Source organism: Notothenia coriiceps, unplaced genomic scaffold (genome assembly GCF_000735185.1).
Source record: "Notothenia coriiceps isolate Sejong01 unplaced genomic scaffold, NC01 NC01_scaffold00033460, whole genome shotgun sequence".
In the NCBI taxonomy this organism is placed as follows: domain Eukaryota; kingdom Metazoa; phylum Chordata; class Actinopteri; order Perciformes; family Nototheniidae; genus Notothenia; species Notothenia coriiceps.
In genome coordinates, this window is record NW_011366161.1 from 15355 (window position 1) to 30608 (window position 15254).

The 15254-nt window shown below is 44.0% G+C and overlaps 1 protein-coding gene across 1 annotated transcript in view; it reads right to left on the reverse strand.

The window, feature by feature from the left end:
- The window catches only part of irs4b (insulin receptor substrate 4b), a 19999-nt gene extending 11561 nt beyond the window's left edge, over positions 1–8438 (reverse strand). The window contains exon 1 of the mRNA XM_010789922.1: positions 4120–8438. Within this exon, the coding sequence (XP_010788224.1) occupies positions 4120–8122 (4003 nt within the window). The 5' untranslated portion in view covers positions 8123–8438. The remainder of the gene's footprint in view (positions 1–4119) is intronic.
- Between the last annotated feature and the right edge of the window lie 6816 nt (positions 8439–15254).

The following is a 15254-nucleotide window of genomic DNA, read 5'->3' on the forward strand; positions in this document are numbered from 1 at the left end:
ACAATAAGTGTGGCTTGATATTGAGTAAGAAAAAGGTTGATAAACGCTGTGAGAATGGGTCTGCAGAGAGAATTTCGCCGCGATCCCAACTGTCTGTTATCAGCCTGCAGCCAGGGAGGAGAGATCAGCAGAGCTGCATGCACTGAGTGTGTGTGTGAGGAAGTCCGTGGATTGGTCAATTTGGACCAATCAGCGGGCGCTTAACGTAACGGCTCCGCGGACGTAACGTAACGGCTCCACGGATTGGTCCATTTGGTTCCGGGTACCGTATGACCGTATCGCGTCATAGCTCTGGGCGCGGCTACTGGCCATTCCTACGTCACGATACCCAGGAAGTAAACAATGGACAGTGACGTATCTCCAACGAGGCGTTTTGGGGAGGTATTTTCTGTGTTAGAGTTTTACTCGCTACAGGGTGTACTTTGAGGGTTTTGACTCTTCAGACCGTTTACATGCAGAAACACCTTCATAACACACAAGGGGACGGGTAATAACCGGAAAAGCATGACATGGGACCTTTAAGATATATTAAGAGTACACAAAGTAAAGACAATCTTAGTTGTTTATTCTTTTATATGAGTTTTGACAATGTTTTTTTTGACAGAATATAGTATTGCTTGTACCATCTTCTCCAGAGGTGGGAAGTTATTACATTTATTTAGGTGTTTTCTGATAGAGCCGCTCTTTTGTTTTGTTAAAAATGGCTGCCAGCTAGATTATATATAACTCTTTTAATTATTCAACAAAACGGGATATTTAGCGATCAAACTTTCCCAAGAGAGAGCATCGTTTCTGAGAACGTAGAGCAGATGCAGAAGTCAAAAGTTGAAACTAAAAAAGGAAAATGATGGAGATGTAAAGTACACATGGAGTTAATAAATGCTGTTCTTTAGCATGGAAAATAGGGCTGTACCCGAATATCCGAATACTCGTTCGTTGGAGTACTATTTCGGTTTCAATTTCGTTATTCAGATTTTCGTTTTTATTTTAATTTAAAATAAGAGCTTGTGCCTCTTCGGGAGGTGCTAACACGTAACCATAAACGTTATTGTTTACTTTCTCCGTCTTTATATGTAGATATTACTTTTTCTCCGTTAATCTCCGTCATGTTGTTTCCATAGCAACAACAACTTCCTGTCAACAGCGCTACCTCTCCTTCAAAATAAAAGCATACAAAATAGGAAGCCATGCCAAATTACACTTAAGACATATACAACTGCAACGAAAAAACAAAACAAACACAATAAGATATCCTTTTGAATTTCAAAGAACACAAATTGGGTTGTATACATTAACAAATAACTATAAAACAACAATACTGTAGAATAACTAAAGGAAAGGTCATCGCTGCTGGAACCCCCCGCGCGCGGGCCGAATATTCGCTGCTGATTACTACCAATATCCGGAGCCCGGAAAATGGTATTTGGGACAGCCCTATTGGAAAACCATCAGTGATTAAAACGATTAAATAACTGTTGAAGCTAAAACACAACAATATAGTCTTGTTTTAATTTCTCAAACATAGGTTTTTGCATGTTTTTCTTGGCTCTAAAAAGTTACAATGGTCTGCAAAAGACAGATTAATGAAGTTATTAAAAGTACGATTGGTTGCAATACTACTTGTCTTTATAACAACAAGGTTAACAAATGAACCATAAACCCTGTTGTTAGGGATAGAAAATGCATCAAAATCGCAACTCATTTCATATAATATCCAAATCGCAGGAAGCACGATACTATAAAAATAATATTCGTAATTAACTATTGTAGAGCTGCAGAGAAATCAAGACCAACGCGATGTATTCTACCGACTGTTTGGTAAGGGTCTTCTTTCAAATGAAACACAATCAAGATCAATGTAACGTGATGCAAGGATAAGAGAATAATTGATGTACAATAGTAGAGACTAAGCTGAACACTTTGAACGGTTCAATCCAACCTATCAATGTACCAAATGTATTTTCTGTGTGTCTTCAATACATATTTAATCAAAAAGGATAATGAGAATAACAATGCACAGATTATCAATTCCTGCTAAACTGATTTGCATTATTAAACAAAATAAGCAATGTTGTTCCAAATGGAGCGCAACTCAACGCAAAAGTGCTATTTCTTCCTGAAAGTCACAATATTTCCTCCATTATTGTTCTCCCCCTGGCATCTCCAGTCCCGTAAAGCCCGGCTGAATGAACCTTTTATCTCATATTTACGGCTGAATTTTCTTGACAGCTGGACAGAAAACCTCCCTTTTCTCTCCTCTGGGTCAAGGATCCAGGTGTGCATGCATCGCAGCTGACAGGAAGTGCATTCCTGAGCGATGATGATGCGTTTCCTCCCGACTGTGTGCCTTGACACGCTGCCGCCGAAATTACAGCGCCACATCAAAGGCTGCCTGCCATGACTCAGCGCGTATAAACACACACACACACCTACCTAGATGTGTCCAACACACACACAGAAAAGCAGACAGTGTGTGTGGATTAACATTTCTTCACACACACACACACACACACACACACACACACACACACACACACACACACACACACACACACACACACACACACACACACACACACACACACACACACTTTCATCGCACCACGATAAACAAATGAGTCAGCCAGCGTTTGCAGAGGATCCTGACTCATGCACACACACACGAAGCGAGAGTCAGAGAGGATGGGAGGGGGAGAGCAGGGAGTATAAAAGAGAGGACACGATATGGGAAAGGAGGCGAGGAAAAAGGGGAAACGCAAGACTGAAAACTGAGTCAAAACATCCTCTTGTATTCCTCTTGATCTCGAACACTGACTGCAGACCTATGTTACACACACACACACACACACACACACACACACACACACACACACACACACTTTTTAAGACTGCAGTAAACCAAACTCACGTCTCAATGCAAGCTACAGCTGTTATTTCAATACAATGTACTTTTATCAATATACATTTCATTAAAAGTGATATTCGATACCAGTGACAACAAATCAAAACCTACGTGAAGTAACCAGGGTGCCTATTGTGAGGATTCTCTGCTTTTCTTTGATCGAAATGTAATATTTTAAGTTTTCTTTGCACATTATACACATAGCGTATGTCCTACTGAGTTTACTCAACACCGCAAAAAGTAAACACCGTCAAGATTCATTCAATCACAGCACTGTTTTATGTGTTTGCCAATATGCTAACCGCTACTGCACTCATCCCTGTTCTGGAGAAATAAATATATATTTTAACGATGTCTCAAGTGACAGCCTTAACAGCAGACAAAAGGCTGTGAACACACACACACATTAAGTACACTCTGCAAACATGCCGACACAAAGAAAACAGCGGCACATGCTCAGACAGGCACAGAGGAAACACTACAAAGACAGGAAGTCGGGCTCTTTTTTTGGGGGGAAATTCAGTCCTCACTTGACCTCAGATGAACCTCGAGCTAATTGTCTACTGCACAACACACACAGACCTCAACGTGAACCACATATTGGTGCCACTTCCTGTTACAGGCGAGACTTTCAGCTCCCTGGATAGATGCCTTCAAAGAGTAACTTCTGGCTGCTCAAAGCGCTCGAACGTAGCCTTGTCAAGATCACAGGGACTCCATCCAAAATAGATTCGCGAGATAAAATGCGACTAATAATAGCATGCGGTACTTAGGGTTATTTTAGATTTCAGGGAGGGGAGGAAAATATACACACACACACACACACACACACACACACACACACACACACACACACACACACACACACACACACAGTAGATTGTATATCCTAGATATACAATTATGAAAGGAGAGAATAACCTTTTGGATTTTAGAACAGCAATCTCCCTTGGAATGTAAATTAGTTATTTAATTTGGGGTTTTGTGATTTTTCTGTTTTGTTTTCATAACTCATTTCAAAATATGTTTCTTACTCGTTATTTGCACTCATTGTTATTGTTTGTATGTATCTTCTCTTCTTCTGCAAAGCACTTTACGGGCTGCATCTTGCATGAAAGTTGCAACATAAATAAAGTTATTATAAAAATGTGACTAACGGCTGTCAAAGGACCCACAATGCAGCATCTTTAGACCCAAACACACACTTGTATACTCACCCTTCGTTGTCGTCGTGACCCCGTCTGATTTGGTGAAGTCTATGCTGGCGTAGGCTCCGTTCTCCGGCGTCGGCACCGTCCCCGGCGTCGACGCCAAAACCCCGTTGCTGCTCCCGGCTCCAGACGTTACTCCCGCGTTACTCCCGTCCTCCCGCAGCTCCAAGGCGATGTAGTTCAGGCCGTTCTGGTATCCCACAGACATGTTCCTGCACATCCTGCCGCCTCCAGAGGATGATGATGATGCAGATGCTGCACCCATTTCCATGGATCTTACAGGAGCATGGTGAACCGGTGACTCCCCGCCGAGACCCTCCATGGACACCCACATGCTGTCGAAAGACGCCGAGCTGGTCCACCTGGAAGTCTGACCCTCCGCTAGGTAAGGGGCTGTGGGGTTGGCCACTGTTGGGGGGTTTGCTGAGGGTACAAGTCCAGACGGAGTTGAATTAGAGGAAGATGTGGAGGAGAAAGTCTCTGAACTGTGTCTCCGTCGGCCTTGCGGGTCGGCTCGAACCACCTTGGGCTCCAGCTGTTGTGTCTGCACCCTTCCTGGGCTCGAAGGGGTGAGAGGAAGGAGAGGGGGTGAGGAAGAGGAGGGGGGAGGGTGGCCGTAACGTCCCTCTATCACACAGAGATGCTGCAGCATGGCTGTCGGACTGCTTTGAGTCCTCTCCCCTCTGCTGAACGTCATGTCCGTGTAGTCGTCGCCCTTCGACCTCCAGTGATCTCCGGCTCCAGGAGAGGCCCCAGGATTGGTAGCCAGCGGTCGGATGTAGCTCGGTGGGTTCCAGGGGGCGACTAGACTGGGTCTGGGTGATTGTTTTTTACATCCAGAGGCGTCCTGCTGATCTGCCCCCACCTCCACACTCATATAATCCTGGTGAGGGGAGGAGCGGCGGTCACTTGAAGAAGGCGCTTCGTCTTGGACAGCGTGGGGATAATCGGGGGGCTGTTGTTGGTGAGGATAGTGATCGCCAAACTCAATGTTAATATACTCTCCGGGACTTGAGGGTCTTTCGGAGGAGCTGACGGTGGCGGGGACAGATGTTGAGGTGCCTGAAGACGCCGTGGGGGGCTCACTAACCCGCAGTGGACCGTGGAAACTTCTTCGGCCCAAAGGAAGGCGGTTCGGCCTCTCGGCGCGTCTGTCGCCCATCGCTGCGGTCGTGTGGTGAGCACCGTAAGGCGGGGGTGGGTGTGAAGGGGTTAAATTGCCGCTACTGCCTCCCCCAGCCCTTTTCTCTGGTGTTGACATGGAAGCTGTGGCAATGGATGAAAAAACTGGCTTGGCAGGAGAACTCATGGGAACATACTCCCCATATTCCTTCTCATCTCTCTCTCTGGTGGGGGCTTTGTAGGAGCGAGGGAGGGAGAAATAAGGGCTGTAAGACTTTGGGGTGCCCTCAGGTGTACCAGGTGTATAATACCCACCGTTCCCTTCATTCGGGGGCTTTCGTGACCCACCGCTGCAGTACGACATGTCCATATATTCTCCATTTTCTGGTCTCTCTGCTATGCTGTCACTCCCATCGGGCATGCTGGAGCTACTGTGAGGGCTGGGGGAGGCCGGATGTCCTGGGGAAGGAGAGCCTCCGCCCCCTGGGAGCATCATCATGTAGCCGTGGGAGTCTTGGGGCTGGAGCTGGTGGGCTGAACGGTGACCTAAAGCTGGACTGTGAAACTGCGGGGAATTAGAGACGGGGTGGGGGTAAGAGCCGGGTTGCATAGGCATGTAGTCAGGGGGAGTGTCTTGCGACGATGAAGCCACGCCACACATCATAGGCATGTAGCCGCTGTCTTCTTTAGCAGAGGAAGAGGAAGATGGAGGAGGGCGATCAGAGCTGGTTTCGGTACGGGAGAGGGTGGAGGGTCGGCTCGGCTGGCTGTGCTCGGAGCAGGAGCTGTAGTCGGATCGTAGCGATGAGGAAGAGGAAGAAGGCCCGCCACGAAGCAACCCACTGCCAAACGGTAACACGATATCCGACCCTTCATCCAATGAGAAGTTGGTCTGGGTCATTTTCTGGTAAACTGCTACCCCAGAACCACCGGTCGCTCCACTGCCGCCAGCAGCAGCAGCAGCAGCCGCTCTGGAGAACGAGTGCGTCCTCCTCCTCAGCGACGATGAAGAAAAGCGGTCCTCTTCCGTCGTCGACGTGTTTTCGTCTCGTGGCGTGTCTCCTCCGCTGTTGTTTCCAGAGCTGGTGCCGAACACTTCCCGGTTCCAGCCCATCGCCATGTAGTCGTTTAGACAGTTCTCTTCTCTGATTGGCGGCGTGTTTCCGAGGGAGTCTGGCGTGTTGCTCCGTACCCGGAAGTACCTAAAGTCGCCGGGACTGGATCCGTATTCATCCGATGAGTTGAAGCCTCCATCGGATGGAGAGCCGCATATTGAGGCGCTCGACGGGCGGGTTAGTGTGTCGGAAACGGAGCCATGGCCGCTACTGGAGGATACGCTAACTGGGCTGGTGGTGGAGGGGAAGTGGGAGACTGGGAGTGAGGCGGAGCGGGCATGATAAGCGGACGACGACCCCTGGATGGCTCTGACGTAGCGTCCACTTCCTGTGCTCGTACCAGCATTTCCTGTAGCGACACCACTGCTGCCGGCGCCTTCCTGACGACAATGATGGGCCCGTGCAGAGTTGAGGTGAACCAAACTTCCTGTGGCGGAGCGAAACGGCCGGTTCATCGTCCCCTCGCCCTCACTGGATGTTCGGAAGCGATAACCACTCGCCCCGGAGCTTTTACTCGACGGTGGCGTGCCGACGACTGACTCTGTTCTCGACCGCCGCTGGAGTCCCGTCTGGCTCGGAGGCAGGTTTCCAAGGTGGCGCCGCGTTGTGATGAAGGGCATCGGGTTGGAGCCGGATGATTGGCTCTTACTCCTGGGCCGAAACTCTGCAAAAGCTTTCAGGGCTTTCATCGTCTCCAAGATGGTTTCATGCATGTTTTGGGCCACTACAGAATCATCCACCTGCATCCATATCTCCCCGGGCCCGATAGAGGAGGAGCGACCCACCTCAATGAAAAAGAAACTTTCTGAATGTCCACAGCGTCTGATATTCATCAACTGGAGGTTAACACAGGGGGTTTCAGAGTTCAACTTTACCAGGTGAACCGTTTTCGTTGAGAGGCATAGCCGGTAAACACCTGTGAGGTTTTTAGTTTGACCCAGTCCTTTAGGTTTCACATTCACCTGCCACACCTCTTTAAACACAGTACCAGGGGTGACAGTACCATATCCATCATCTAAATCATCTGAATCCACATGCCCTTTTTTGCCCTCACACATCAACTCACTGACAGCCACGTACCAGTCCTCCTGCTCCAGCTCGTTTTCCGCCACAATGGCAAAATATTCATCCTTAGTGTAAAGCGCAATGAGGTGTTTGTTTTTGGAATCCGCCCTTTTGTTCACCGTGAAGCACTGGTAGAGGTAAATAACCCTTTTCGGGGGAGAAGCGGCCACAACTCCACCGCTTGCAGCAGACGCGGCAGCAGCAGCGGCAGCAGAGCGCAGGCTGCTCCTGAATTTCTTCTCGCTGTCATAATACTCCAAGCGGCTCGGACCGAGGTGACTGGCAGCCCTGAGCACAAAAAACCTCTTATGTCCATGTTTCTGCTTCCTTAAATAGCCACATTTGCGAATATCATCCACAACATCGGAGGTGTTATTAACGCTCACCGCCGCGTAGACATGGCTGCCGCTAACGGCGGGCGAAGCGGCAGATTCCTCCGCGTTGGAAGAAGAAGAGGCTTTCCTGCAGCCTGGAGACTCTGCAATGTTTTCCCCGGAAAGATGCTGCTGCTGTGGGGCCAGCTGGTACTGATTGTGGTGGTTGGAGGGCGGTAGATGTTGATGCAAGCGAGAACTACCACCAGCACCGCTTCCGATATTAATTAACTGGGAAGGGGGTTCCCCGACCGATCCGTCTCCATTTGTACCGTGCGCCTCCACCATCAACATCACTGCTTTACCCTCCTGGTAATTCGTGAAATTTGCCATTCTGCAATTAAAGGTCACTCTTTACTAGCTATTCGGAGTGGAGCTAGACCCCATTCTTGTTGTTTTTGGGAGACGAGCTCCCAGAGTCCGGCTAGGCCAGCTGGCTCAGATTTTTTTAATGCAAAATCCACACCGGCTTTGTTATTCCGCAAGAAAAGTAGTCCTCTCGTCCCTTTTTTTGTATTCCAAAGCGTGCTTTTTTCTCACGGATTTAATCCTGCCGTGTGTGCATGGCCACGCACTGCCGTGTTTTCTATAATCGGGAGGGATCCGGCTAGCTCGGGTTAGCAATCCGTTCCCTTCTCCTCCTTAACACATCTCTACGGGCGAGAGCACAAACAACACATGACCCTCCGCGTCACGCAGCAAACGGGAGGAACAAAGACCCAAACACGGCTTCTGATTGGTCTGTCAGTTTGATTGACGTTCCATGAAGGCTGCGGCAACCAATCGCTGTGGGATATTAGAGCTTTTGCGTCAACACATGACCCTCTGCGTCACACTCCAAACGGGAGGAACAAAGACGAAAACACGGGCTCTGATTGGTCCGTCAGTTTGATTGACGTTACATGACAGCTGTGTCAGCCAATCGGTGGAGGGTATTGGTGCTTTTGCGTAAATAGCTGCCACCAATCACGTTGCAGAAAGTTTTACTGAAGTTATAAATAAGGCGGTGACTTCAGGGCTGATCTGGAGTCTGTTGTTAGGGTTTACAGCTATTCTTTTGACGTAGAAAGCTGATCCCAGACCTGCAGACGAACCAAAGAGCCCCCGGAGTCTTCCCCCTGTAGCTGTGAGCAGACAGGTCTGGGGTCAGGCTTTAGGTTTTAAAAAAAGATATCAGACCTTCAGGTACGAAATATACGAGCCATTACCCTGAAATAAAAATAAATAACAGCAGCTTACACATAATTGCATCAGAAATACCGCTTTTACATTTCTCGCTTTCATTAATCATAATTCATAGAAAATATAAATCCAATATGATCCACAAAAATATTCAAAAGTAACAAGATTTATGCATAAAATATGAGCATTTAAAAAGTAAACGAAATGAGAGACAACCAATTAAATACATATCTAAGAAGGACAAAAAATATTTGTATTTTGTATGTAAACGTTTTAAGATTACTATTTTTTTACCATATATAATTTTGAATGCAGTTTTGAGCAAGATTTAGTAGAAAAATGCAGCAATAAGTCTATATAATGGATCCACAAAGGCCACATTTAGGCAATTAATCATGATTTAATCAATGTTGTCCATGTAAAATCTTATACACCAAACAAATGCAGAAAAAACAGACTTCCTCTGTAAAAGAAAAAATCAGTCAAAGAAGTAACTTCAATTTTGAATGGATAATTACGCATTTCACTATTCCCTGTAGTTTTTTTTTACTTTGTTTAACATCCCATTTCTCTCTCATACACCTGTAAGTAAAAGCTCATTTAGTGACCTTAGATAACTCTGATCACGCCCTGAGGATATTAACAGCTCCCCAAAATCTTGGACCGGTTTCCTGCAAAGCCCGAGGTTTAGTAAAACACACAGAGCCGCTCTCCGGTGTGAGAATCCGCTTGAGAGTTTGGGAACCGGCCAGCCAGCGTGTCAGCTGGTGTGACCTCACACGGCCTTTATCGCTAAAACCAATCCCCTCCTTGGCACACTGAGGTCAATTCAGATCAAATCCACGTTTCATTACCTTCCATGGCATCTGCCATTCGTCACGCTTTTGAAAAAGTATTTCACCTCAGGATGCTTTTGAAACTTTGAACAAAGCCAGAGGACGTTTTTTCCCCATGTCTTTCTGTCTTTGTGCTAAGCTAATGGCTAATGTGGATCTATTCTAATGTGTGCATATATATAAATGTGTGTGTTGATGGTGTATATATAGGATATACATATCTTTAGACGTATTTTTGTATCCGGGATTGTGGGAAACGGCATTTCGATCTCTCTGTCTGTACACACAAACTGAAAGATTGACAATAAAGTTGACTTTGATTCCTTTAAATTGAGCAAATTGCTTAAAACCTTTTTACATACTTTAAGTCAAAGATAAACGATTTTCCTCATATTTACTGATCTTGCAAAGGAAACACTTAAAAAATGTGTTATAATATTTATTTTTCTTAATTTAGTTTGTATATTAACTCAAAATTGTCTTGTCTTATTGTGTATTGATGATGCAAAGGTGGCCACAAGTCTGATACGAACAGATCACATTTACTTGAATAACTTTGGACAGAGCCAGGCTACTTTTTCCGCATGTCTTCTTGTCTTTGTGCTAAGCTAATGGCTAACTATTTGCACATTTTTCTCAAAATGTTGAATTAGAACTCTGCAAGTTGCTTAGAAACCTTGAGATACTTCTTACCATACAATATACACTTCTTTCCTCGCATTCGAAGGTACTTTTCCCCCTTGTCTTTGTGCAAAGCTAAGGGCTAATTATTGGCTAATGTTTCTCCAAAATGTTGAATTATCAATTTACATTTAGCAAGTTTCTTCAAAAACTACTTTCCTCATATTTTAAGATCATGCAAAAGCGAGCCCTTCAAACATCCTCTTCATCCACCACGCTTTGAGCAAGTATTTAAGCAAAAGTGCACACATCCTTTACTCAAGTAGAAGTACAGATACTCGTGTTTAAAAATACTCTGGTAAAAGTACAAGTACTGACTGAACTTCTTTACCCAATTGAAAGTAAAGAGGCTTTGAAATGTAATTAAGTAAAAAAGTACCCATAACTCAGCTGTTTTAAAGAGTACCTGACCTCCCTTTATATTAATATAACAATAATGGCATTGTTAGCTCATGAATGTTTCCATGCTGAACAACGGCAACATGACAACGTTTTCATTGGTCCCTCTTCTTTAGAGAAGACCAGGAAATGATGGATACACGGATCGTGTTCAAATCAATAGGCACGCAATGACTCTAAATAATAATGATCACGCCACCAAACACACATTCAGACTAAAGGAACCAGCCTGTTTGGAAAATGTGAGAAGTAGAAAGTACAGGTATTTGTGTTCAACATGTAAGAAGTAGAAAGTACAGGTATTTGAGTTCAACATGTAAGAAGTAGAAAGTACAGGTATTTGTGTTCAACATGTAAGAAGTAGAAAGTACAGGTATTTGAGTTCAACATGTAAGAAGTAGAAAGTACAGGTATTTGAGTTCAACATGTGAGAAGTCAAAGTAAAAAGTCGTCAGAAAAATAAGTAGTGGTGTAAAGTACTGATACCAGAAAAATGTACTTAAAGGTGGGGTATGTCATTTATTTCAGAAATACTTTTTGTTATATTCCATGGAATGCTCTGAACATCCTGATAGCAATGAATACATGAAATGCTTTGAGAATAAATACATGAAAAAATGTCATCTGTGGAATCCGTAAAAAGCTCACTCGCTGGTTTCTCCAAAATGACCTACCCCATCTTTAAGTACAGTAACAAAGTATTTGTACTCCACTACTTCCCACCTCTGATGAAGAGTCACACACACGTGAGGAGATATGCTTTAAGCAGGTATTGCAAATCCTGGAAGTGAAGAGTTTACAGATTGGCGTTGTTACCTCGGTGGACACGTCTGATCCCCGAGCGTCCCACACTTTCCCCTCTGTGGGAAATGTAAAAGAAACGCAAAGGGAGAGACAGAATAAATGACCTAGTATGTTATGTGTGAGGGGAAAGTGTCAGGAAGTGAAGGTGTGTGAGGCTTTCTGTTTGTTGTGTGTGTCAGTGTGTGAGTGATGGATCAAAACGTTATCATCGCAGCTGTGTTCTCCTCGTTGTGTCTTGTTACCGAGCAAACTCCCGTCATTACATCACACACACTTCTTTTCTACCATTTGTTGATTTCCTCCTTCCCTTCCAGCTTGTTTATCTGTCATGAATGTCTATAATTGGGTTGGACTGGTGTGTTACATTTCAATTCAATTCAAATAGCTTTATTAGCATGACCATAATGACATTCAGTATTGCCTAAGCTTTGTACAATTGTGACATTGAACAAATGCAAATGCAAGAGAGGATAAAGTACTTGTCTTCTACTGTAGGTGTCATATTTGGCTGAGCCCAAAGTAAACACAACCTTGACAAAGAAACATCAGGAAGCAGACATTGATTTGTACCTGTAATTAAACTTACAAATGTGTGAAACTATAAGAAGTAAGATTTATCACCCTTTATGGACGAACCAATGAGAAGATGGGCAACAATATTAATGTCTGTTCTACGCTTTACTGATATTACTTTAATTGACAGTGTGTGTGTGTGTGTGTGTGTGTGTGAGCAACAATGTTTTTAGCCCACATGCTATTGAGGAATTGTCCATTGGCTTGGACACTAATGTCCTTTATTAAAAACGTTATTGTAAAGGCACAATGCCATAGTGACTCAACAACACTCAAAGTTGAATTTCCCCTGTGGTAGGCTACACTAGCCAGTGAGTTTAGCCACCTTGAGTCTAGCTATAGCTAATAGCTATAGCATTTTTGTCCAGACAGACATTTTACAGGGGCTTTCCAAGCTTTTTGTACTCAGACGATAAGAGTAGAACATTACATGTCACTTGTTAGATGCTTGTATCCAAAGTGACTTCCATACTCAATACTGTGGACAATCCCCACAGGAGCAATTTGGGGTGAAGTGTCTTGCCCAGGGACACAACGACATGCTGACTGCAGTGGGGTTTGAACCTGTGACCCCCTGATCTGAACACCAACGCTCAACCCACTGCACCACACGCCTCCAGAACAGAGGTTGGTTACAGCTGGAGTCCGAGGCAGAGCAAGAGGGCACTGAAACATCCCAAATCATCCCAAACACAGTCAAATGAAGGTCAAACAAAGTCAGGGTAATCAGGGCCACACACTTCTTGTTGGTAATAAGTGATGATTGAGTGTTTCTTTTTGTATTGTACTCAATACATTGTTCTTTAAGAATATCCCACTCATATTGCCTTTGGCAGTACTGAACTGGAACCATTTGACTAGACTAGAGTATGTCAAATTAAACAGTACCGATCTTGCCGCCACTTGGAAGTTGTTTTTCAAAAGAATGATTGAGAGCAAACTGCTCTCAGCCAGAGCAGAACAGAGGTTACAGCTGGAGCCCGAGGCAGAGCGACTGAAAGGGCACTGAAACATCCCAAACACAGTCAAAGGAAAATAAAACAAATTCAGAGTAAGGGCAGCAGGGTCAGTGAAGATTGAGTTGGTCTTTTTTATTGATTTAAGTCTGTACATTGTTCTTTATGTTTGCCTTTAATGTCTAGCAGTACTGAGTTGGAACAACTTAACTAGAGTATGATGAAAATAAAATGAAACCAATCTTGCCGCCACCTGGAGGTTGTTTTTCAAAGGAATGAATGAGAGTAAATTGCTTCTTCTGAGGGGAGTACAACGATTCCTTTAATCTGCTGCTTTCACTGTACCTCCAGTTGTCCATTAGGAGCAACAGCCTTAAGGGCAGTTGGCGCAAACTCATAAAACCCCTTTTATTATTATCCTGTTAAACCTACAAATTAAATAGAAGTTTTAAAAAAAATATTCTTGCATCTAAAAAGGCAAGTTGAGTGGAGAACAAGGGGGGAGNGGGGGGGGGGCGGAGCTTTAAAATGAAAGTGCTGGAAGAGAAAAGGAACAGTCAAAGAAAAGGAAAAGACAAATTGGTAAAGAAAGAGGATTAAAATATGAGAACATCCATTGCCCTGGACTGTAGGTTTTTCTTTCCAGTTTTGGGCAAAACATTGCTACTTCAGCTCTGGGGAATGTCCTTAACTTTTTCCCATCTCCACTTTAATATTTGGGGAAGTTATCTTCACTGTCTCCTCTCAAAACGAACCCTACGGACATGCAAGAGATATTGGAAAAGGAAGATAAAAGGCAGAAACAGCATCTGTATAAATAACTTTTGTGAGAGGGGTAAGTGCTGAAATATGAATAATATATCAAATATATACAGTATAATGTCCAGTGGTGGAATTCAGTGAATTCATGTACTCTGAACTTAGTCTTAGACTCGTATTTACCTTTTATACGTTTACTCCATACATTTGAAAAGCAAGTATTGTCCTTTTTACTCCCACTTCCTATTGACAGTCTAAAATAACTAACTGATTCAGATTATTAGCTAACACAAAATATAAATCGATACATACATTTTGACAAATAATTATGCGTTTAGATATCTAGCAGCAGTATATAATAAGTTATTCAAATGAGCTCCACTTTTCCTATCTGTGACATTCATGCATAGAACATTATAATCCAGAAATGTAATCTCTCAATGGGCCAGTATTTTTTAATGTAGGACTTTAACTTGTAACAGAGTATTTTAACAAGTTAGTGTTGTTACTTTAACTTAAGTATAATACTTTATTATAAAACGGACAAGTCAAATCAAGCAATCTGATTGGTTCTTAGCCGTGATATACTGAGCGTATACCACGGGTAGAATTGTAAGTTACTTTTCACAACAAGTCAGTATCCCTCCGCGCCTGAGACAAACAGTATACAGTTGGGCTGAAAACCACGCCCCTTAGCTGTGATATAATGAGCATATACCATGGCCTGTCGTGAGCTATTGCTTAAGTATAAAAGAGGCCCTCATATGCTAATTTTCCGGTTGATATTTGTGTTTTGTGTCTCTACTGTGACATGTCTCCATGCTTTAATGTTCAAAAAGCTCTTTATTTTTCTCATACTGCCTGTGCTGCAGCACCTCTTTTCACCCTCTGTCTGAAACCAGAGCCCAGTCTGCTCGGATTGGTTAGCTGGAAGGCTCTGTTGTGATTGGTCCACCGCTTAGAGATGTCCCGGCACTTAGCCTATCACGTACAATGTGTTGGAGCGCTAGCCAATTGAAGCACCAGTGTTACATAGTGATGTCATTATGCTACAGGAGTAAACAAAGGAGTCTAAGGTCACCTATTATGCAAAATCCACTTGTTCATGTCTCTTCTACATCAACATGTGTCCCCTCTGTGGAAAGAGATTCTGAAAGTCTCAGGAAAAAAGATTCTCTCTCTTTTTGTCCTGATCCATTTCTATAAAAACCTGTTTGAAAAGGAGCTGATCAGATTTTGGCCACTTTATGATGTCATAATGATTTTGTGGCTTGT